At 55.0% G+C, this 23,601-nt stretch overlaps 1 protein-coding gene across 1 annotated transcript in view; it reads right to left on the minus strand.

Annotated features, from left to right (window-relative positions):
- Positions 1-2,210: 2,210 nt before the first annotated feature.
- Positions 2,211-23,601, minus strand: part of ITGA11 (integrin subunit alpha 11) — a gene marked incomplete at both ends in the record, with an annotated part of 38,160 nt that continues 16,769 nt past the window's right edge. The window contains 27 exons of the mRNA XM_084293238.1: positions 2,211-2,282; positions 2,627-2,740; positions 2,962-3,057; positions 3,388-3,498; positions 3,682-3,768; positions 4,428-4,541; positions 4,624-4,714; positions 5,825-5,914; positions 6,751-6,827; positions 7,738-7,836; positions 9,027-9,234; positions 10,116-10,201; positions 10,681-10,791; positions 11,578-11,720; positions 12,854-13,020; positions 13,679-13,809; positions 14,361-14,564; positions 15,275-15,415; positions 15,555-15,703; positions 17,403-17,547; positions 18,264-18,334; positions 19,023-19,188; positions 19,343-19,487; positions 20,179-20,327; positions 21,386-21,513; positions 22,431-22,545; positions 22,804-22,895. Of these exons, the coding sequence (XP_084149364.1) occupies positions 2,211-2,282; positions 2,627-2,740; positions 2,962-3,057; positions 3,388-3,498; positions 3,682-3,768; positions 4,428-4,541; positions 4,624-4,714; positions 5,825-5,914; positions 6,751-6,827; positions 7,738-7,836; positions 9,027-9,234; positions 10,116-10,201; positions 10,681-10,791; positions 11,578-11,720; positions 12,854-13,020; positions 13,679-13,809; positions 14,361-14,564; positions 15,275-15,415; positions 15,555-15,703; positions 17,403-17,547; positions 18,264-18,334; positions 19,023-19,188; positions 19,343-19,487; positions 20,179-20,327; positions 21,386-21,513; positions 22,431-22,545; positions 22,804-22,895 (3,302 nt within the window). The remainder of the gene's footprint in view (positions 2,283-2,626; positions 2,741-2,961; positions 3,058-3,387; positions 3,499-3,681; positions 3,769-4,427; positions 4,542-4,623; positions 4,715-5,824; positions 5,915-6,750; positions 6,828-7,737; positions 7,837-9,026; positions 9,235-10,115; positions 10,202-10,680; positions 10,792-11,577; positions 11,721-12,853; positions 13,021-13,678; positions 13,810-14,360; positions 14,565-15,274; positions 15,416-15,554; positions 15,704-17,402; positions 17,548-18,263; positions 18,335-19,022; positions 19,189-19,342; positions 19,488-20,178; positions 20,328-21,385; positions 21,514-22,430; positions 22,546-22,803; positions 22,896-23,601) is intronic.

Consider the following 23,601-nt stretch of genomic DNA (forward strand, 5'->3'; position numbering starts at 1 on the left):
TACGTGTGTGTGCCCCCCATGTGTACGTACACCCCCTCACTCCCCAGAGCCCCCCCACGCTCACCCTTGCTGCTGGGTGGCCGTGTGCGGGGCAGCGGGGCCGTGGGCAGAGCATGGGCTGGGCCCTGCTTTTTCCAGCCCTGGGAGGAAATCCCTGCTGCTGCCACGCTTATTTTGTGGCATTGCAGAGCCACCCTGGTGTAAGACATCTTGAAAACAACCCAGGAATAGCTGCTCTGAGCTGGACATGCAGGCCATGTGGATGAAGCTTAACGTTATAGTTCAGTGTTGACAAAGTCAAGGGAAATAGCTAAGCACATTTGCACACCCTGTGCACAAACATACAGCTTGCACATCAGCCACACACCCTGGAATAAAACCCCCAATTCAGCGCCCATCCTGTCACAGAGCACCCATGGGTGCCATGAACTTGGGTTTCTCTCATGGGAGCTTTCCTTGCCCATTGCCTGCTGAAAGATACGGCCCTGCCATTGCTGATCTTGAGCTATTTTTTTGTTGTTGTTGTTGTTGTTTTCAGACTGCATTGTAATTAACGTGGCTGCTATTTTCACGGCACCAAGGTCTGGGATGCTTCTGTGCAAAGCCTTGAAAAGCAGTGAGGCTTTTTCCCCAGGAATCAAGCTCTAGACTGATTTCAGTAGGAAAATTGGGGGATCCTAAGAAAGGAGAAAAATTAAGCCGCAAAATTCAAGCACTTTGGTGAAGGCAGCGGGTGCCAGCACCACACCAGATTTTGGCTCTCCGGGGCAGCCCTGCACCCCAGCCGGTCCCAGGGACAGCCAGCAGCTGTGACATTTAGGATTTCCACCCCAGGTGAGGATGCCAGCAGTGAAAACCTGATCCCTCCCCATTTTATAGCATCAGTGGGGCTGATTCTGCAGCACGCTGGCCCCAAACCCGCATCCCCTGGCCACATGTCCCACCTGACAGCATCCCTTTAAAAGAAGGCTGCAAACCCCTTGCAGCCCATAATAAATCAGTGGCAAACCTCAGCCCTGTGGTCCTCATCCCAGGGGTAGGAGCAACGCCCCGAGTGCGTTGGGGTAGCAGAGAACGGGAGCAGAGGCTCTTTGTTTTTTTTAAAATACCGTATTTTTAATCCTTAAAAAATACTAGGACAGTATTTAACACACTTCATTACACATCAGGCGGACATATGCTTTCTTCTCCTTCATAAAATTAATATTAGCATAAATAATTCTGTTATGCAAAAAGAAAGATTTTTGTCGAACAGCACTGACCATCTGGCTTGGCGTGACACCAAATATATACACTTATAGTACACGTGCGGACCCTTGCTGGACGCAAGCTCTTCGAAACTGCTCAGTTTGTAGAAAACACTTTGAACATTTTATTTTTTTTTTGATTTTTTAAAAAAGATTTTAAAAAAGATTTCTTGATTTTTTTTTTCTCCTTTGCTTAAACAGGCAAATATTTCTAGAATAAGTATGTACAGCTGGATGCTGGAGATATGCGTTAAGGTGCTTTAATTTGCTATTATTCGTATTCAGTGCATCAAGAAGGCAAATTAAAACCTCCAGCTGATTGCTCCATGTAGCTGAGCAGTCCGAGAGCTGCAGCTTCGCTGTGCCCTGTGGGAGCCCCCCAGACCCCGCAGCCCCTCGGGACGGATTCATTATTTCCACCCCCAAGTTTGCTCTTTTTCCCCCCAGCCGAGAGATTCCCCTTCCTTGGGGCAGGGGAGCCCTGGGGTTTGACACAGCCCCACTATGAAAATTAAAAAAAAAAATCATGAAAAAATGGAAATTGCTAAAGATTGTTCCCCTGGGGATGCTGCACCTGGTTCACCCCGGGTTGTGGGGTGCGCGCTTGCCCCGTCCCTTCTGCACCACTGCCAGCCCCGCTAGGGCAGGGCTGTCCTAAAAGCAGTTTGAACCCATGGCATAGGGCCACCAAACAGGGGCTGGGTTTGTCTGCTTCTTGTTTTTTTTTTTTTTTTTTTTTGGTATTTTTTTTTTGGTGTCGTTGGTTTTTTTTTTTTTTTTTTTTTTTTTTTGGTATTTGTCTGTTTTGGACCTGTTCAGGCGATTTCACACAAAGGGGTGCGTTCTCGTCTCGTCTCTCAGCCCCCAAAGTCCCTCGGCATCGAGACGAGCATCTCCCGGTGAGCAGCGAGCGCCGAGGAGGGCGGCGAGAGGGGGCCGAGCCCCCCGGCCCCACCGGGAGCATCACTCCAGCACCTTGGCGCTCTGCTCCTCCTCCGCCTCTCTCCTGCGGCTGCCGCTTTTAAAAAATCCGAGCTGTAGGGATCAGAGAGAAGAGAAAACCCCGCTGTAACTTCAGCCTGGGGATGCCTTGCTTTTCAAGGGGTGTTGTCAGGCAGTTCAGGCCCCAGATATTAATACAGGGGAGGTGCAAAGAGGCTGGAGAAGGTTTTGATGCCCAATGGAGCATCCCCGGAGCTGGGACTGGAGGGTCCAAAGCTGTTTTCTTGCCAGGACCCCCGTGAGAGGAGGACGAGGTGGTGCTGGGGGGCTGTGGGTGTGGAGCTGGGGGCAAGGGGTCCCTCCAGGGTGGGACACCACAGATGGGGGCTCTGCCGAGCCGCAGCCACCCAAAATAGATGGCCCAGGGGGCTGCTCACCTTCCAGAGCGCGAGCACGAGCAGCGCCAGGAGCAGGAGCCCCCCTAACGTGCTCCCCAGGATGATCCAGATGGGGATCTGCGACTCCTCCGGCTTGGAGATTTCAAATGTTATCTGCAAAGAGCACAGAAACGTGATGGTGGGGATGCTGAGGGTGCTCGAAGTTTTGGGGAGCTGCTGGTGCCTGGCTCCAGCCCTTCTGCCGTCCTCGGGGCTTCGCCCTGCGGGGTCAGGGCTCGGTGCTGCAGCCTCCCCAGAGCTGCTGGGGCTTCATGGCACCGTCCTGCCCCACGTTTTTTTTGGGTTTCCCAGCCTGGGAGCTGGTCCTGGCTCACCTGGCGGCTGGGGTCCTCCTCGCGGAAGACGAAGGGGCTCCCGAAGCGTCGCTGGAGGGCGGCGTTCGTGGTGAGCTTCAGTGACTTGAACTTCAGCTGCACAAAGAGAGGCTGGAGCTGAGCACCAGGCGTGGCACAGGGCCCAGCAACCCCGGCTGGGTGCCCCCTGCTGCCCCCATGGCTTTGCCCCAGTTGATCGTGCAGGTCAGCGAGTGAGGGTGGTTAATTGCAGCAAGAAGGATTGCTTGGGATTAAATTCCCTGTGTTGGAATAAATCAGATTCGAAAGAAATCACCCCACACATACCCAGACTTCCTGGGAGAGAGAACAATTGCAGGAGAAAATAAAAACAAACATGTTTGCACCAAGTGAGGGCTCCTCGGGCGTATTTCTCAAAAGCCACGCGTCTGCTCTGGGAGGACTTACTGCTTTCAGTGACTTCATCCACAGATTGCCACGCAAGTGCAAGTTCATCTCCTCGTTGGGGGCTAGTTTCACATTGCAGTCGATGGAAACGACGTCGGAGTTGCTGTGGTTCTGCAAGGGGGGAAGGTGGTGAGGGTTGGAGCAGCACCCCTGCGGGCTCCGTGCCGTCCCCGCGTCCCCGCTGTGCCACCGAGAAGGGGACAACCCGTGGGGCACCCCTTCCATGGGGTTTCTCTGTGGTTTGGGGAGGCAGGGCTCAGCACGGGGCTGGGATCAGCCCATGGGGACACGTACCAGGAGCGGGGTGCGGGACAGGTCCTCCTCGGTGGGTGTGCTGCGGTAGTCGGTGGTGTTCCCCCAAACGTTGCAGGTTGTGTTCTCCTGGGGAGGAGCAGGCAGGGATGGGGACAGGGACACGCTGGTGCCACCTCCCCGTGTCCCACACCCATCCTGGTGGGATGGGGGGACTCGGACCTCCCGGGGGGCTTTGCTGATGTTTGGGGATCTCATCGCTGCACCGCGGCCCCGCAGGGGGGACATGGGGGTGACCACGGTGTGGGGCAGCACACGGGGCTCTCCCAACTGCTCTCATCAGGCTGTGGTGCTGCTCTCACTGGAGCACACAAAATACCCCAAAAGAGCCTGAGCTGCCCTCGATGCCCATCCCTCACACACCTCTCCTCCTTGGGGTCTGCTCCGAGCTCTGTCGCTGCTTCTGCAGCCGCTCAAGCCCCCGGTGCGCCCCAGGCACAGCCGGCTCCTTCAAGACCCTCACGAATTCATTCCATACCGGAGGGAGGTCCAGCAGGGAGAGCTACTTGGACCAAACCCGTTGGCTGCTGCCATTTTCCACGTCTCCAGCCAAGTGAACGCAGAGTGGAGAAGCTCAGGGCACGAGCCAAGACTTTAATAGGGGCGTCCGTGCCGCTGCGAGCACGGGAGGGGAGCTTACAGAGAATGGGGCACCCCCATCCCCACCTCCACACCTGCTGCCGAGGAACCCACCTGGATTTTTGGGGGCCGAAACCCCCCCTTCCTACCTGGTCCACCACGAATTCGGTCAGGAGCAGGAGGCGGTTGCCCGCCCTGGTGGCCACGGGGACGGTGAGCTTGATGGTCACCCCCTCCACGGGGAAGAAGCCCAGGTTCTGCAGCTGCGAGGACAAAGGACGGGGATGGGGGACAGGGGACGGGCAGGGTGACCACGTCCCAGCCCGGGACATCGCCCTGCTTTACCTTGAAGGTGCAGTGGAAGGGGGGGCCGATGCTGTCGTATCTCTCCAGGGAGCTGTTGGATTTGATTTCGTAGTAGTCCAGGCTGGACGCCCTGTCGTGACCGAGGAGGAGAAGTCGTGATGGGGGCTTGGAGCAAGCAGAGCATGAAGAAGCCCCTTTGCACCACCCCCAGCACCTCCAGCACCTCGATAAGCAGCTGAAAACCACCAAAACCACCCAGAGCCAGTACCCCAAGGAGAGGACCTTGGGTCTGTCTGGCTGCTTCTGGGCTGGAAACCATCGCCTGCCTCTGCCTCACATAAAAAGGACAGAGGATTTTCATGCTCTTCTGCAGAATTTTCCCCTTCTTTGTAGATTTTTTTTTATTATAACGGAGACATCCAAGGCCCTGCTCGGTGCTTTGAATCTCACATAAATCAGAGGAGGCAAATCACATTTATATCTGGAGGCTGGAGAGCAGGGAGAGGAGCCAGGAGCACCCGATGGGCGAGCTGCCCCGGCACAGGGCCCCAGGGCTCCTTGAAACGATTCCCCCTTTTCCTCTCCAGGATGCCCAAACTTGAGGCTTTTGTGCTATTACCTTTCCTCTGAGTTCTCCCTTCTCCCATAAAGGTGATTTTGGCATTTATTAAATTGAGAATCCCTCTCCCCATGGAAAATTTATGGAGTGAAGTGCCTTTATTTTCTGTGCCCCGCTGCCTCGCGCATAAAAAAAGAGTGGCTGCAGGTCTCCAAAACCTGCTAAGAATTACGGCGAGCAGTGCCAGGGAATGTGCTGCTTGGGCCCGTATTTTTCCTTGTAATCGGGTTAATAAATTATCGTCTGTGCCTGAGCTCCCTTCTTGCTCTGGACAGCGGACAGACACTGCTCTAGTTGATGCCGATGCCCAAACCCCTTCCATGCGCACCCTCCCTGCGTCCTTTTGGTGAGATGATTTTAAGTGGTGTGGCTACCGGCCCAGACACAGCTTTACAGCCCCGGCACGGGCTGCTAACACATGTTATGAACATTAATACCTACAAAAAGTCGATTTTCCCCCTTAAAAAGAAATCGCACTCACACCTTATTTAATAACACCCCTGTGTCTAAGTGCCGTGAAGCGCACACGGCACCTCCCTGCTTCTGGCTGCCGGTTTTTCTTTTTTTTGCCCCCAATTTTGTGCTTCCTTCACCCCCCCCGAGCCCTGTCCACCCGCTCACCTGGTGAAGAGCAGGTCGGCTTCATACTTGAGGTGGAAATTGAGGTGGGCGACGTTGTCCTCCTTGGTGCTCTCCTTTTCCTCACTGTCACTGAAACACCAGCGGAGCACAGGGTGAGCACCTCCCGGGGGGTTATTTTTTTTTTGGGGGGGGTGCAGGAAGCACATGGGGAAGGGCTCAACTTCTGCTTTATGGCAAAAGGCTCAAAGAGAAGCAATCTTACTCCTTTTTATGAGCCCAAGGCCATAAAAGCCAAGCTTTTGGAGGAAGGTTTCACACGCAGCAGCAGCAGCAAAGCGGTCCCGCGCGCACCAGCCCCAGCAGAGAAAACCCTTGGCTGCTCTCTGCCACGGTGATTGATGGAAACGAGAAACAAACCCTAACGAGGTTTCACTTGGCTGTCAGAAAAATTTACCTGCGCGGGGCGAGTGAGCGAGGAGGGTTTGGCGAGGCTGCTAGGAGAGGTTTTTCCTGGGAATATTTGCAGCTGAGCGAGTGGCTGCGGGGAGCAGCGGTGGCCAGAGACCCTTTGTGCTCAGCGCAGGACCTGGCAGCCACTGCCCGGCCCTCCCACACAGGGGAAAATGAGGGTTATAATCTCTAGGTAAATAAAAATAGCCTAAAATAAAAACGCAGGGCTCTGCAATAACCTATAGAAATTGGGTTTCCATGCGGTTACTCCCTGAGGAGGGTTTCTGGATGCCTCCAGCACCACCTACAGCTATGGAAGCAGCAAGCCCAGCACCAAGCAAAGCACCGCAGGGTCTGGCCCCCCCCAGAAAAACAGCTCCAGATGCAAATGGAGAGGGGGAGAAGGCAGCAGCAGCTTGGCTGCAGTGGGGAAGGTGGCAGGATCAGGGCAGGTGATGTCCCACTGACATTGCAGACCCGTGCGAAGGCAGCAGAGGGAAGAAGCAAGCGTGAACCTGTTGGCAGTCAGGTAGATCTCCATGCTCTGCAGGAAAATTGCCTTGCTGAATTCAAAATCCAGGCGAAAAGCTACCTGCGGGGGTTGGAAACAGAGGGGAGAAAATATTAAGGGGGAAAAAAACCCCAAGCGCCAGCCAGGGGAGTGCTGCTGGGCTTTGGGCACAGCCTTGCCTTCCCCGTGGGAAGCGAGGCCGTGCCGGGGATTTGCAGGATTTGCTCTCTGCCTACGCCGTGCTGCATTTTTTGCTCTGAGGCTGGAGAACAAAAAAAAAAAAAAAAAAAAGCATCCCCTTAAAAGAGGGAAATCTCCGGGGGACCGGCAGCGAGGGGCCGGCACCGCACATCTGCAGCACGGGGTCCGCTGGCGGGGGACGGGGGCCAACAACAATAAAATGTGATAAATGTCACATCTGCGCGAGCCGTGGCAATGACCTCAAACTGTCTGGGACGGCACAGCTGATTATAATATTAGCGCTCCTGCTGCTGGCCGGCCAAATTTCCATTTCCAGCTTGTCTTTGTCTTGGCAGGACCTGGCCTACCTGATGCCACGCAGATGCATTCCCAGCCCCCGTAGGTCATGGGGAGTCGGGCTGCTCCTTCCTCGCACATGGCCACAGGCATCCAAGAGGGCTTTATTTTTTTTTTATTTTATTTTTTGGGGAGCTTTAAAGCCCAGAGAGGTGCCTGGAGCTCCTCTGTCATTTTCGAGCTCCTGACAGGCGAAGGCTCTGGCCGGACGTGGTGGTTGGAAAGATTTCATCACGAGGGGCTCGGTCGGATGCCTGCAGGCACGTGGGGCGGGCAGGTGGCATCTCACGGGGAGCGTGGGGGCTTTGTGTTTGTTAATCCGAGTCAGGAAAAGGCGCAGTGGAAAGGCAGAGTGGAAAATTTGGGTCCCGCTCGTGAAAATGAAGTGGCAACCCCCTCACCCTGCACACCTGGGGCTCCCAAAGCGAAGCTGTTTTCGGGGGAACTGCCTTACCTTGGCTTTCGCTCGGAAGAAGGGGTAGCTCACGTTGCAGACTCGCTTGTTGGGGTGCTTCTCGTCGCTCATGCAGTCGATGTTGATGTCCGTGTCATCCTGAAACGGGATGCGGGGCGTTCATGACATGGGGTTTGGCCACGGGCACCAGCCCCACAGCCACACACGTCACGAAGCCAGCCAATGTGCCTCGGGAGAGGGGCAGTAACTTTCAGGGAACACAAACAAGCAAGCAAAAGCCTCCCTGCAGGCTGGCAGGGCCATTCCTGGAGAGCAGCACCTCTAACCCGCACCTTCCAGCTTCCCCAGTTAAATCTTCTGCCAAAATTCAGCTACGGAGATGAACGAATAAATCTGATTATTCTTGGCACCGTGGTCAGGAAGACGATTTGTCTGTGATCACGGCTCACAGGGAAGCATGAGGTAACTACAGATGTTATTCTGCAGGGCCACTGGCTAAGGGGTAATAATTAATTAGCTCGTCTCAATAATTGGGTGCCTGCTGCTGGAACGCCCTCCAGCTCGCCAGCGGGGCTGGGGAGCTTTTGCCCATTGCTCCCGACCGGCTCCCTCTGCTTGGCGAGCTGCTTGATGGCAGCACGAGGCTTCTGCAACCAGATGAAAATGTTTTCGGTAACCGCTGCTGCGTTGCTCTCCCTGTTACCTAGCACCGTGGGCTTTTCTTCCTCTGTTAATTAGGAGGAACCCATCACCAAACGCACTCCTCTTGCTTTGCGGGCGGCGTGCCCCACAATTTTCTGTTGGCACAGGGCTTAGGAAAACAAACCGTGGGCCACGCCACCCGCTGGAGGGTATGAAGTCACTGGGGGGGGGGGACCAGAGGGGGCTCAGCACCATCAGCAGCTTTCCCAGACCTCGCTGAGAGAGGGTTTTGCATAGGGCTGGGTGGACGAGGGGCAGGAGCGGTGCCCAGGCAGGGTGCCTGTGGCACGGAGCAGCGCTGGCCATGTGGCTACTGGCCCCTGTGTGCAGGAGGTGGACCTCAGCGGCAGCAATGCAGCCCTGACGGGAACTTGGCCACGTGCAGCGAGTATTTTTAAACCGTTGGAGTAGGAAAATAAAGAGGGGAAAATCGGTTCATCTGCATCCGACCTTAGTTCAGGCTCGGAAGATGAAAACGTTTCTCTGTTTCCAAAATAAAGAGGCCACGGATGCTCAGGAGCCAAGCCCGTACGCATGCCAAATTTACGAGGGGCAGAGAAATTTTGGGCTCTGGTTTTGGGCTCCCCAGCCGGGCAGGGGCTCCCTGCGCAGCCCCGGTGCCGTACCTTGGGGATGAGGCTGGCGAACTGGAGGTTCCTGGAGAAGGAGATGTTGAGCACGGTGCTGTAGGCGTTCTCGCCGCGGTTCTCCAGCGTCGCCTCCACGGCCACCCTCCTCCTGGTGCTCTCGATGACGAAGACGGAGGCGTCGAAGGAGAGGCTGAAGGAGGAGCAGGCGGGCGCAGCCCGGCGCAGAGCCCTCCTGCAGTACTCCCTGCGGGAGGAGGTGGCCGTGAATCCCACGGGACTCGGGCACGGACCCTGCCCCTGGGACCCTGCCCCTACCCGGGGGGGTTTAGGAATCACAGCTTCCTCTTGTGGACCAAAGAGGAACGCTATTTTCCTTCTGGTTTTTTGAATAATGGTGTCCAGCTGTCTGGGACCCAGTTATCCACCCGTAATGCAGCCGAGGAGTAAAAATAAAATAGATCTGATGCCACCGACAAAGGGTGAGGACGGCATTTAGCTCCGGCCAGGCTGAGATCGCCGTCCAGGGAAGTTCACCAACAGACTGCAGAGGCAGAACACGGAGTGATTTTGCAGACTTGGTGAGTGCTTGGGCCTTAATTTTCTTTATAAAAAAACACGGGGAAAGGAAATTATAAAAGGTTTCACATCAGGGCTGCCTCCTCCCTTTAAGAGCAGAGCAGCCAGGGCGCCGTTCTGAGGGAACGTGTCTATTCCAACAAGTAACCCCAAAAGTGATTTTCTCAGCAGAAATCACCATCGTACCAGCTCTGAGCAGGGGTTCGGGCTCCTGTGCTCCTGAGGGATGACCATTAAAAGCTCCTTAAGGGATCAGACACAGCGTGTAATTACTTCTGCTGCGTGAGTCAAGCCTGCGACTGCCAGGCGGGTAACGCCAGCCTCGCATTTCGTCCCCTGTTATTTACTGATTTCTCTTTGGGGCCCATCTCCACGGCACCAGATATCAGGAGCTTTGTGGGCTCCCTGACCAGACACCAGTTTGTTCCACCAGCAGCAGGAGCAGAATTGTCCCCAGGGACCGGGTCGCAGCTGCTGGTGGTCACTGGGGCTGCAGAGCCCCAGATTTAGGGAGCCCAGGGGGGAGGATGCTCGGTGACACCCACTCACATGGCACTGGGCACATCACTTCGGGCATCGAGGACCAGGTCAGGGACGCAGTGCTCATCCTCGTTGCATCCATTCCAGAATGGGACCTGGTGGGGACAACAAGACAGCGGGGTGATGCTCCGTGCCCCTGGCTGTGAGCTGCAGGCTGCAGGGGGTCCCGGACATCTTGTGATCACAGGAGGGATGGGGGGTCACAGCCCCAAGACAAAGCAGCAGATGGTTCCCCCAGAGATAAGCCCACTGACCAAGCTTAGCCCCAAATTGGCTTTTCAGCTCCAGCTCCGGACACCGGTGTCCTCTACAGTCCCTGAGCCCCTCCAGCTTCCAGCACCCCTGTGGGACACTAATCACTCCTGATATGCACCCAGCCTTCACCAGTTAAGCTCCTCTTAAGAAATCCCACAGCAAAACCACCCAGCAGGGAAACAAGAAACGGAGATGCTCAGCCTCTGGAAGAGCTTTGCAGGATTGCCCTTGCTGGGTGGGTTTTGCTCAGCTCCAGCTGACAGCAAGGATTCCTTGCAAAGCCCCTGGTAAGGCCCCCAGGGGAGGGATTTGCACGTACCGAGACCTTGAGTGAGGTGGGCCAGCCGTCATCCAGCATGGGGCCGCTCTCGGGGTGCTCCAGCTCGTAGTCGACGGAGAACGTCACCGGCTTCACGTAGTCAGCCGTGTCCTGGGACAGGCAGAGAGCACGGCTGAAAGGGGCAGGACCTCTCCCAGCTCTCCCCGTGCCTTGCCCCTAACGCACGAGGTGCGCTGGGCTGCTCTGCACCGAGCTCCTTCTGGAGCTCAATCCCCGGCTCCGGCTCCAGAACCGAGTTTCCCAGAAGTTCATGGCAGTTCAGGCTGGGGCTTGGGGCCGGGCCAGTCTGGCAGCTCGGCCCTCGCTGGCTTCCGAAGAATTCTCATCATTCTCTGGGAATGTTTGATTTTGGCCAGGTTTGTGCATCAGCTGTTCCCCACGAGCCATGCCGAGGGTTTTGCTGGCTCCTGCGCCTAGGGAGATGAACCTGATGGTCTGGGCTGCAGAGGATGAGAGCAGCGGGGGCTGGCACGGGGATGCAATGGCTCCCGACGGAAAATAAAAATGAATTTTCATTGATTTTGGAGCAGGAGGACCAGTCTGATCCAGGCACTGAGTGCACGCTGTCCCTGGTGCATGGTTAGTGGCTTGTAGAGGAGCGCACGGAGCAAGCTGGGGTGTGATGCAGCCCGTGCTGCAGCTCCGTGGCCCCGGTCCACCCCCGACCACATCAAACCCGGCGTGAATAAATCCGGGCTCGTGGCCCAGGCTTGTTTCCAGCCACGTGAGGCCATGGACACCCCCACCAGCGCCCTGTTGATGCATCCCCACTGCATCACTGCTTTGCGCGAGCAGAGCGGCTTCGCTGGGGCAGACACAGCCCCGCAGCAGAGGCTCCTGTCCCATCCCATCCCGTCCCATCCCGTTCCCACTTACCAGCACGTGGAAGTGGAGCCTGTCGCAGTGCTCCTGCCCCGCCAGCAGCACCAGTGCCTGGTGAGCGTGCCGCTCCCCGCTCTCGTCCAGGAGAGCCCTCGGCGTGTACCGCCGCTCGTCGATGGTGGCATTGTAGTGCAGCGCTGCAACGAGAGCAGGGCGGCTCAGGGCTCTCCCCGTCCTCACATCTCCTGTGCACCGACCCCGGGATAAAAATTGGGCTTTTGTGCACTCCAGTCCTGCCACCCTGCTGGCGCCGAGATGCCTCTGGGGGTGGAGGGCAGGGGCGCGCCGCGGGGAAATTCGACTTGGCTGCTGTTGCCTTTAACCCAAGTTTCTTTGGAATAAGCATCCACTTTCCAGGTCAAACCAGGAACTTCAAGACCGAGTAAAATTAGTGCAGGATATATAAATATTTGGCTCATATATCCACGTGCTGGCCTGTAACCCTTCTGGAGGTACTGCTGTGCTCTCCCCGCGGCTTTGCTGCAGATGTTTGCTTCCTGCAGCGCAGGGGCAGCAGCCGAGGGTCCCCAGCCGGTGCTGAGCAGGAGGAATCTGCACCCACCACAGCACCATGACACAAAACGTGCAGGGAAGCAAAGAGCTGGCAGCAGCGCTGCCCACAGGGAGGCATTTCTGGGTAAAAATCACGTGAAAATGAATACATTTGGCTCTGCTCGTGACCTGCTTTTTCCCGTGCCGGAACGCCCTGCGAGAGCGATTGCTGCCGGGTCCCGGGGGCTGAGCCGCCCTCGTCCCCTCCTGCTGAGCCACGGGCACCCCCTGGGTGGGCGCGGGGTCACGGCTATGTGCGGGGCTTTCAAAGCAGAGCCGGCCAACCCAGCCGTAAAGATCCCCTGAGCCGTTCAGCAGGGCGCACATCTGGTCCGCAGATGTGTCCCGCGGCAGGGGAAGGATGGAGGAGGTCTGCGGGACAGCCACGTCCCCTCCTGCCCTGCCCCGGGGGCTGCGAGGTGCTGAGAACAGCGCTGTCACATACATCATGGCCAGGCAAGCCTGGGACAGAGGTGAGAGGAGGCTGAGCCCTGCCAAGGGTTTGTCCTTTGGGAGCTCCTTGGCACGGCGCAGCGGTGGAGCGGGGTCCCCGCTACGCTAGCCAGGAGCAAAAAGGGTTTGAGGCTGCTGGTGGTGTGCACACCCCAAACACACCAAGCTCCTGGCTGGTTCCCCGAGCTGGGATCTCCCTCGGGGCTGGAGAGCCCCGTAATGAGTGATTTGGGGGTTTTGCAGCACCAGCAGCCCCGCTGCTTACCCACGCTGGCTGTCTGGAAGTGGGCCGAGAGGAAGACGGCGGTGAAGCAGATGAAGGCCGACATGCAGGTGGCATCCTTCCCGTTCCGCTTGCAGTCCTTGGTGAAGATGTTGATTTTGGAGGGCTCGAAGCGGATGCTGGCGTTGATCTGGACGACGCTGCGGGACCTGGGGGGGTGAGCGAGGGCCGGGAGGTCGCTGCAGCACGGGGCACCCACGCGCGGCTCAGCAGCCCCCGGGAGGCTCCCACGTCTCCAGGGGAGCCCTTTCCACACCGTTCCCAAAGGCCACCACGAGGTGCTGACCTGCCCTCAGCTCAGCTGTGTAATGTTGGAGGAATAAGATCTCCAGCATGCGTTGGCCTCCTGCTTATGGCAGTGAAGAGGCTCAGCACTGAGGGCAGGATTCGGCCCCTTGCACCCACATCAGCGTGTCTGAAGCCAGCCCCGGGGTGGGTGCAGGTGGCACAACTCTGCTGGGGCAGCTACCTCCGTCCTAACAGCCTCAAGGGGCCTTAAAAATGTTAATCAGATCGGAAAATACCGAGTTGCTTTGTTAAATAAGGAGAGAGGGAATCTGAGCGAATCATCACAGATGAAATCACTGCTATGTAGCTCCTGGGGAACTAACAAGGAAATTGCGCACAAAACAACCCTGATGTCCGGCTCGGGCTCTGCTGCATCTGAAATCCCCTGGCCCTGCTTGGAGAGGGGTTGTTATTCTGGAAAGACGGGTCGGATTTTTGGGAGGTTACTTCTCCCCTGGAAACGTGAGCGAATTGCAACGAAATTGGGGCAGGGGCAGTGCCAAATGAGACGCAGCTAACCAGAGCAGCACGGCGTTCCCAAGAGAGCCGACAGCTAAGTCCACGAGCCCATCTTCGTTCATGTCCAGCTGTCCGTGGATGCTGCATCCAAAATACATCAGGCCTGGTCCGAGGTCTGCAGCTGCTATCCGCTGAAAAAGCAAAAAAGGGGAAAAAAAAGTAATCCAGCCTGGTTTCCATCAGGAGCACCTCTGCCTGCAAAGCTGGCCTCCAGCCGCAGCCACACAGAGGGGGCTTCACACGTGAGCAGGGGCACACCGAGGGTCGCTGTACCAGTCCCTGCCACGTTACTGGGTTCCCCTTCCCCAGTAATTACACCAAACTTAATTTTGGGACTGAGAGCAGTTTCCCCTCGGAGACACCATCCAAAGATTTCTGCTGACGTCTACTGTTTCTCACAAGTGTTTCTAATATTTTCTCCAAGGCAAGTCCCTGCACTGAGCACTAAGCATTTCCCCTAATTTTTAACATGTTTTCCATACCGTACACTTGTTTTGCCTCGGGCCCACCAAAACAGAAGCTAGCTAGTGACTGTGCAAGGAGGAAATACTGAGCAGGAATTCCTGGCCCGTGGAAGTCTGTGACCAAACACCCTCCAACTGTGCTGGCGCCCACGGACATCGACTTCACGCTGGGTTTGGTTGGTGAAGGATGGGGCCAACTGAAGCCCCGGGAGCTGTACCTGCTTGTACTTCTTCAGGATGGTCTCCTGGAAGCCGAGGAAGATGTATATTGCTCCTTGGTGGTCATCCTCCAAGGGCGCCCCAACCACGACGTCGTTGTAGGAGTCCTGGTTGAGGTCGGGCACGGCGGCGATGCAGGAGCCGAAGCGGGAGTTCTGGTAGCTCTGCAGGTCCCCCAGGGCCCCGCTGGAAACAAAGCGGTTCTGTGGGGATAAAAGGGGAAAAAATAACTCAGCAGCAAGTTTGGAAAGCCAGGAAAACCCCCAAAGGCAAAAAGACAAGAAGCAACCCCTTGGAGCCCTATAAAATAAAGAGCCCGACACCTATCCACAGAGCCTTTCATCCCCTGGGTTGCTGGGATGAACGGAGGTGCTGTGGGGTGGAAACGTGCCCCTGGCAGTGGGGGCAGCTCCGGGGATGCTCTGCTGCTCCTCTGCAAAGCCCGGTGCATGCACAAGCTTGGGGAGAGCCAGGAGCTCGCAAAGAGGAGCCCAGGAAGAGGGGTGCTGAGTTGGCATGAGAAGGAAACGGGGTGAGCCTTCAGCCGAGGTGTGGGTGAGCCCCATGCTGATGGCTGCTTTGCCTCCCTTTTAAAGCAACATAAATAATTGCACGAAATTTTTGCTTTAGATATGGGGACCCCTGGTGTGCCGGGCAGCCCGCGCAGCCTTGAATTCTGAGCACCATCTTCTTGCTGCTCCCGAATCCCCAGGGCCCATCAGATTTGGGTCAGAAACTGCATTTTTTTTTTTTACCAGGATTTTAGGGCGGCAAAGCAGCAGGCAGGAAAACCAGTATGATACGTCCCACCTGTGCCCCAAAGTGCTCGTGAAAGGGACAACATCGCCTGGGGGCTGTGGGCGAGGGGACCCCAGGGACCCAGCCCCGCGGTGGTGCCCGGGTGTGCCCGTACCTCTCGCAGGGCGTAGACGTAGACCTTGCCCCTCTCCCTGCCCTCGCTGAAGTACATGGGGGCTCCCACCAGCAGCACGTCCGTGACACCATCACCATTCACATCCAGGGAGCTGATCTCGCTTCCGTAGTAGGAGCCGATCTGGGGGAAGACAGGAGAGGACGGCTCAAACCCCTTCCTTCCTCGAGCTTTGGAGCCGTGGGTGCAGGAGATCCCTGACCACGGGCAGGTTGTGCTGCTGAGCCTCTTAAACACTCTGAGCACCGTGCCCCGGCGTTACCTGCTCTCCCTTCAGCGCCTGGTGGATGGTGAGGTTGCGGTTGTTGTGCATGGTGAAGATGATGACCTTCCCCGTGTGGTTGAAGCGCGGCGCTCCCGCGACGTAGAGCCGCTCGCGCGCGGTGGACACGACGGAGGAGACGGTGTAGCCTGCATTTCGGGTGTGGGGGTGAGCAGGATCTGTCCCCCTGCTCGCCCCCCATCCCACAGCCTGCCTGGGGTCACCTCCGTGCTGCTGGCACAGCCCTGAACGTGGCTTTGCCAGCGATGCAGTGATGCAGGTAAACCCCTGTCATCACGCACGGAAGGTTTTGCTGATGCTGGGTGTGAAAATTTAGGGTGCAATAAAAGCTGTGCATCCGTCCCAACCATTGCTCACAAATACTTATGCCAAGCTAACGACCCCCAGCCATCCCAATTTCTGACCCCGCAGGATTATTTTCTGTGCTGGCACCAGCAGCGCTGCATGTCACGCACTTGCTCACGGTGGGCTTACACAGGAATATAATGCTGGGGTTGCAAAATCCCCTTTTTCAGACTTGCAGGCAGCTCCAGGCTTCTGCACATTCGCAGCTGGTTTTAAATGCTGCTTAAATTATCAGACACTCAAAGCACGGCCAACACTACAGCTGGATCAGATCCCTCAGGGTCACACCAAACTCAGTTTTCAGTAAGAGAGGGGCTGGTGGGGCTTCCAGAGCCCTTTCCCTGGGCACTGATCGTCCCTTAGTCTCTGCCTTCCCATATATTCCCCTCCTGGGAGGAGATTTCTAAGCAGAGCATCAGCCCTGAAGCACCCAGGTCCCGGAGCTGGGCTGCCGTGCCGCAGGATGCACCAGGGCTTTCTTAACATTCCTGTCTTTCCCATTGCTTCCAGTAAGCAAAACAGCACCTGGGGTTGTTTGTGTCCCCATCCACAGGGGGAAGAGCCTCCACGTGCCGGGGGGTGACCCCACAGCCCCCAAACCCTGCTCCGTGCCCAGCTGAGCGCACACAGCCCGGGCAGAGGCTGCGTTTTGCAACCAGCCTGGGATCCTCACCGCGGGGCTCCCACACATGGAACGGATTAGCACAGCAGGTATTTCCTCCCCGGGCATGAAATTTCATCAGTGTTTCTTAAACTGTTCCAGTAAGCACTGCGAATGACCCGGGCTGGACGGGGTCTGAGCTGCTTCTGCACTCGAGTTGTATTTGTGCGGCACGAAGCAGGCACCGCAGGGCTCTCCCCGGGTGCCAGGGGCAGGGCAGGTCCAAATATTAAGCAAATATTCAGCACCCAAATATTAAACTCCCAAATATGAAGAGCCCAAATATAAAGCAATTATTAAGCAGTCAAATATTGAGCCCAAATATTAAGAGCCCAAATTTTAAGAGCCCAAATTTTAAGCCCCCAAATACTAAGCCCCCAAATACTAAGCCCCCAAATATTAAGCAAATATTAAGCACCCAAATAGTAAGAACCCAAATATTAATCAAACATTAAGCACTCAAATATTAAGTGCCCAAATTTTAAGAGCCCAAATATTAAGCAAATATTAAGCAACCAAATATCAAGCACCCAATTATGAAGCACCCAAATATTAAGCAAATATTAAGTACCCAAATATTAAGCATCCAAATATTACGCACCCAAATATTAAGAGCCCAAATATTAAGCAAATATTAAGTACCCAAATATTAAGCATCCAAATATTACGAACCTAAATACTAAGAACCCAAATATAAAGCAAATATTAAGCACCGAAATATTAAGCACCCAAATATTAAGCACCCTAATATGAAGCACCCAAACATTAAGCACCCAACCACGACCGCATCCCAGCGATTGTGCCCGGCGGGGCTCCCTCACCCAGGTAGGCGCCGTGGTTCTTCAGCTCCTCGGGGAACTCCTGGAGGTAGGACTCGCGCAGTGGGATCACCTTCCCGCTGCTGGTCTCCTTCAGCACGGCCCCGTTCCAGTCGTAGGCGCCCACAGCCCCCAGCAGGATCCCATCCTGGGAGGGGGACAGCAGCCGTCGGCACAGAGCCAGAGCAAAGGGACCAAAAATCCCGTGCCAAAGCTCTGCAGGTGGCCTTTGGGATGGGTTTTGGGGCCTCTTTTCGTGCTATTTTTCTCCTATTGGAAGCAATTCTTGCCCTCACTGCCTGTAGGGGTAAAGCTGATGCATGCTGAGGATGAAATGGGTGAGGACCCAGTGGGCTGGGTTTTGTGGGGGAATGCTCACGGGGGTCCCTAATCCTGGGCTGTGTGCCCACTGAGGGCTGCAGGGTGCGGGGAGGGAAAACAGTGAACGGTCCCTCCCAGAAATCATGGGTTTTGCAGGAAGGGGCAGGAGGAAGGCCCCTTCTTAGAAAATAAAAAATAAAATAATATAAAATAAAATAAAATAAAATAATAAAATAAAATAAAATAAAATAAAATAAAATAAAATAAAATAAAATAAAATAAAGTAAAATAAAGTAAAATAAAATAAAGTAAAATAAAGTAAAATAAAGTAAAATAAAATAAAATAAAATAAAATAAAATAAAATAAAATAAAATAAAATAAAATAAAATAAAATAAAATAAAATAAAATAAAATAAAATAGGCTGAACAGCCCGAATTCACAGCCTGAACTCCTCTGCACTCCCTCCCCACCCGTTTTCCACCGGTCAGCCGCCCACAGCAAACACGCAGGCGGGAGCAAAGCAGCGGGGTCACTCTCTTACTTCCACGATGTGAGATGAGAAGCCCGTCTGGGACATCTCCAGTCCAAAGGAGATTTCATTCTTGTTGGTTCCTTCAATAAAAACAAACAAAGGCGCTGTCGTTAAGGGGAAGCTTTCCAGGAGATGATCCCTGGGTCTGGCTGGGCTGCAGGGCCACCTCCACCCTGCTGGAGCACAAAGGTGCCCGTGCCCCCCCTAAATACCTCCAACTACACATGCTCGTGCTGCTAATGAGCCACTGAATAAATGCAGAATAAATAAATAGTGGGAGTGCTGCCTCGTGTCCTAGCTGCAGACTGCAGGAGCTCATAAACGTGCGGATTCAGAGGATCTCACTTAATTATTGCAACTGGCTGAAATTCCTCACCCAGCGAAATGTTCTTCCACAGAAGTGCTGGGCTGGCTGAGATCACTGGTGGGGAGTTTATGGGCTGGTTTGACCCCAATTCCCCCAAACACAAACGTTCAGTGAAAACCCTCCACCTTTTGTTTCAAGGCTTTGTCCCAGTATGCCATTTTCTTACGAAATTTAGAGAAATGTCGTTTTAAAGACAAACAAGCGTGGAAGGAAAAAGGAAAAAAAAGCTTTTTATCAGACAAAACGTGCGTGCTGGGGTGTGTGCATCAACTGGAGGCTCCATATTCCTGCCCCCCCCAGCACGAACCATTCCCAAAATGACCCAGCACAGCAAATCTGGCTGGGATGCGTGGTGCTGAGCAGCGTGTCCCCGGGGAGGGCAGGGGAGGAGCCCCGCTCACCTTCCAGGCTAAAAATCCTTTCCCCCAGCGCGTCCACGATGTCTTTGAGCGCTGCCTCGTCGGTGACGTTGAAGAAGTGCTTGTCATCCGGGTCGCTCGCTATGAATTTTATCTCATTCAGAAAGGCTTCGGGATTGATCCCTCTTCTGTTATAATAACCCAGTACCTGGGGTTGGGAGAGGAAGGTGTCAGGCGTTTCCACGCGATGGATAAAGCTGCCCCAAAGCACCCCAAATCTTTGTGCCTGGCACCCCGCGATGGGAGCAGACTGGGGGGCTGTAAGGATGGATGTGATTCGGGTGCCCACCCCCAGCACTCACCGCCACCGCGTATCGGGTGACGTTGTCCTTCTCGCTGTCCTCGATCACCTTCTCCAGGTCTGGGCTGTCGTGCGACTCTCCATCTGTGATTACAATCATTACTCTCTTTGCCCCTTTCCGGCCACCTTTCTGAAACGCTTCCGAGCTGCAATTGAAGAGATGCCCTGGGCTGCTCAGCGTCGCCGGCGGGGTCGTGGCAGCCCCCGCGCGCTCGCCCGTGTCCCCGAGGTGTCACACAGAGCCCTGCATGCCCTGCGGTGGGACACGAGCCCCAGTGGCCAGGTCACAAAGCACAGGGGGGGAATTAAGGGGCTTCTGGCACACAGGGAGCTGCAGCAGGGTACAGGATGCTCAGGGAATGCTTTAGGACTTTGTAAAAGGGTTTTTTCCTCTAGTGGAGCTGGCTTTTTGCAGAGAGCATCCTTTAACTCGGCAGGATGCACTAAATCTGGAATATGGGTCAGGCTGCGGTAAAAATACGCAGGGACAGAGTTAGCCCTGGGTAAATGAGGAGATGGAGCTGTGGGTCGGGGCTGTGCTGGGCACCCCAGTACCCACTGGGTGAGCAGGAGAGCGGGGCAGCTGCAGGGCAGCACTGGGGGCTGAGCTCTGGGTGCTTTCAGAAAGAGGAGACACATTCAGGATCTGCTCCTGTGCCCAACCCCGGTCCCTCTGCAGCTTGAAAAGCATCAGAAGAGGACTGGGCATTTTTGGAGAAGCATGCTGAGCCCCTGCCTTGCAAACAGCAAGGAGGGATGGAGCGTGGTGGTGGTGGGGGGGAAGGGAATTAAAACAGTCACTGCAAACTCGTTGGGGTGAACGTGAGAGATTTTTACCGAGCAAACTCTATCCCATAGGCGGTCCTGGTTTCTGTGCCTCCTCTTTGCTCTATGTGACTGGCAGCCGCCACCACGTCTTTTACAGACCTGTAGTCATTTAAGTGAAACTCGTGGACCACGTCTTCTCCGTACTGAACCACGCCGACCTAGGGAGTACAGACAGGTCACACCAAGAGCACAGAGGGCTCCTGCTCCCAGGAGCACCGGGTCTGCATTTTGGGCACCCCGGCGCTGTGAGCTGCCTGGGAACCATGGGCAGCAGCACGCTGCTGGCCTGGTGCCTGCTCCACGACCCAAAAAATGCACCACGATGTTGCATGACTGAGTATCCATTTGTGTGTGCACAAGCTGCTGCAGGGGGGTTTGCCACAGATGCCTCCTAAAATTGGGCCAGGCAAAAGGATAAAATAAAAGAGGTAAAAGCGCAGCAGGAACTGGATGATATTTTGCCAGCGTTTGGGGCTAGCAGTGACAATAAATATCAAGGCCCAAGAGTGTTTGCAGTTGTGTTCACCCACGGAAGAGGAAGCCACTGGGAACAGGGACTCGGCAGTTTCTCAGCCAGTTTTGCTCCAGGTTAGCGGAGCCAGCAGCTGAGCATCTCTCACTGTGTTCCTGCTACTACTGGGACCTGACCTCCCCGGCTGTCCATGGCCACCCATAAAATCTTGATTTGCTCCAGTTTTCCTTCTATGGGACCACTGATTGGGACCAATGCTCAATTTTCTTTCCATTTTCTGCCTGCTTTTGCCCCCTGCTACACAGGTGCAGGACAAAGCGTCCGTGCTGTGTTGTGGCCCCACAGCAGCCCCAAAAAAGACAGGACAAGGTTATTTGTACAAAACACTGAGGACTCAGGAGCAGCCAGAACACATCTGCCCTCCCTTTCTTTGCTTGTCATGGAGCTGAGCACAATCCCTGCGCAACCAAGCGCACGACTGCAGGGCAATTCTCCGATATTTCCATATGATTTCATCCTCCCCATGCCTGGCCGGGGTGTGGGTTGCTGCTCTCCCCGTAGCTCATCTACGGACATTAATGTGAGCATTATTTCCATGGGCTCAGCTTTACAACGCATACGTTGGAAGTTCCTTTTGAGAAAGCACAGGGCTAAATTACGGTGCTTTTTGGCAGAAAAGAGACTTTGAGAAAAGCCGGAGGAATCTACGTGACACGGGAACGCACGAGCCGTGCACGGGCTTACTTGTATCTGGCCGGGGCCGATGTAAAATTTTTTCAAGATGTTTATCAGGAAGTGCTGAACTTCAACCCAAGGATAGATGCTGTTTGATCCGTCCAGGACTATGATTATGTCCATGTACGTCTGGCACCCTGTGAAAAATACGCGGCGCGTTATTGAACGGCCTTGGCAGCACTTGTGAAGGGGGGATTTATGGCCTCATTCCTCGCAGGCAGGTACTTGCTCTTGTGATTTGTTGGGAAGAAAAAGAAATCTTGCTTCAATCGCTCATAAAGCCCTTCACTGCAATATTCACTGCAATAGGGCAGACAGAAGCCACGTGCATCCTCTCTGCCAAGAGAAGTCTGGATAACTTTCTAAGAATAACGCCCCGCGGTCCTGTCTCTGATTCAGATTTGGGCCTCTATCCTGCCTCATAAGCTACGTACATCAAAGGGCATCCCCCTGCGGGCAGGATCCGGCCCCTGCTCCCCCCTCAGCGCCGTGTGGTGCTCCCGAGCCTTTTCTGCCTCTGCCACCCAAAAATCCCAATTCTCCCCCAAGCCAGGATGGGGAGAAGGAGCACTTGCAAAGGCTGGTGCAGGGCAGCCCTCTGTAGTTTCCTACCACCCATGGGAAAGCCAGGAAGCTCATTTTATTGCCTCAAAATCTAATCGTGTCCCCAGATCTACAAATTTGGGCCAGAACATTTAGCATCCAGTCAATGAGCTCTTTGTTTTGTGCGGCCAAGCTCTGAATTCTTCCCCTATTTTTCCTCCCGAGCCACGCTGATAAAATATTCTGGATGCTTTTTGTTCTGTTTTGGGGAGAAGAAGGTATTTTTTGTCTTCCCCGGGTGTCAGTCAGAAGGAAAATGTTTACCAGATGTCTGCGTTTGTGACCCCCTTTGAATCACTTCCCTGCAATAATTTCCTCCGCTATCTCGCCTTCTGGCAAGCACCGACGGAGCTTTGTTTGCTCAACGGTACCGAAGTGCTCAGGGCACAGAAATTTGTGCTAGTTTTGAGCTCAGGGTGAGGGCTAGAGGCTATATAAGATTTTCTCCTACTCTGCAGAGCCGGGGCCACGGTCTTGGCGAATCTGAAGTTGGCGTTGACGCGGGAGCACATCCCCGTGGTGTAGTAGGAGCTGCCGCACTCGTGGGACCAGAGCGGGCTGCAGGCCTGGGGAAAAACAAAAAGAAAGCATCAGGGGTGGGCCTGAAAATGCCACTTTTTCACTGCCTGGGTGCCGAGAGGCTGGGCAGGATGAGGTGGGGAGAGCAGGGGCTCGGAGCATCACCGCCAGGCAGAGCTAAACCCCGAAAGAGCAGAGAGGGGTGGCAAAGACCTGGAAAAAGACGTGCCCGCATGCAGACATCCAAACATGCACATCAGGGCGCACTATCTGCGTGCACCTCTACACGGACCCTTGTCCCTCACCAGGAAGCTGCTGTCCTTGGGGTTGGTGGCCAGGCTGAGCCCCAGGCGCATGTTGTCCTTCCTCTCGGACACGTTGGACAGCGTGACTCTTCCTTCGGAGAGAGGAGCTGGTTAGTGGGGCGCAGCACGCCTCGGTGCCGTGGGGTTTTTGCTTTCCCTTTTGTTTTTGCAGCAGTTCAAGATAAGACTTTTTTTTTTTTTTTTCTTTTTTTTCTCTTGCCACAGCCAACAAAAGAGAAATTCCTTCTGGAAATTAGACTGTGAGTCACCGAGTCTTACGTAGTAAATCCTTAGGAAAGAAACCCTTCTGAGCAGCTCTAGCATCTCATCCTTTATTGTCAGGCCAGCACACACTTAGTGGCTGATTTATGTTTGTGCCTTTCTCTCATTTCCCATGTCACAGTCCAGAAACCAGAAATGGCCCACGGGGCCACCCTTTATTTAGGTTAACAGGAATAGCATTTAGCCCTGGCAAAAACACTTTCTAACCATCCGTTCCCCCAGCACAGCTTCGTGAGGGCACCCAAGCTTCCTCCGCCCCGGCTGGCGATGCTTAACCCTCGGTGATGGCCAGGTGGGGACCGTGGGGGTGACAGGGATGATGGGGACAAGGGGGACGATGGGGATGAGGCTCCTGCCAGCCTTTCTGGCTCCTGGGACTGCTCTGCACAAGCAGCACAGGACAGAGCCACAATGGTCACCTCGGCCACACAGGTACCTGGCATCCCCACAGGGCAGCCCTGTGCCTGCTTTTACTCAGGTGACCTCAAGGGATTGTGCCAACAAGACAAGATAATC

Source organism: Netta rufina (assembly GCF_964035555.1).
Source record: "Netta rufina genome assembly, chromosome: 11".
Classification (NCBI taxonomy): domain Eukaryota; kingdom Metazoa; phylum Chordata; class Aves; order Anseriformes; family Anatidae; genus Netta; species Netta rufina.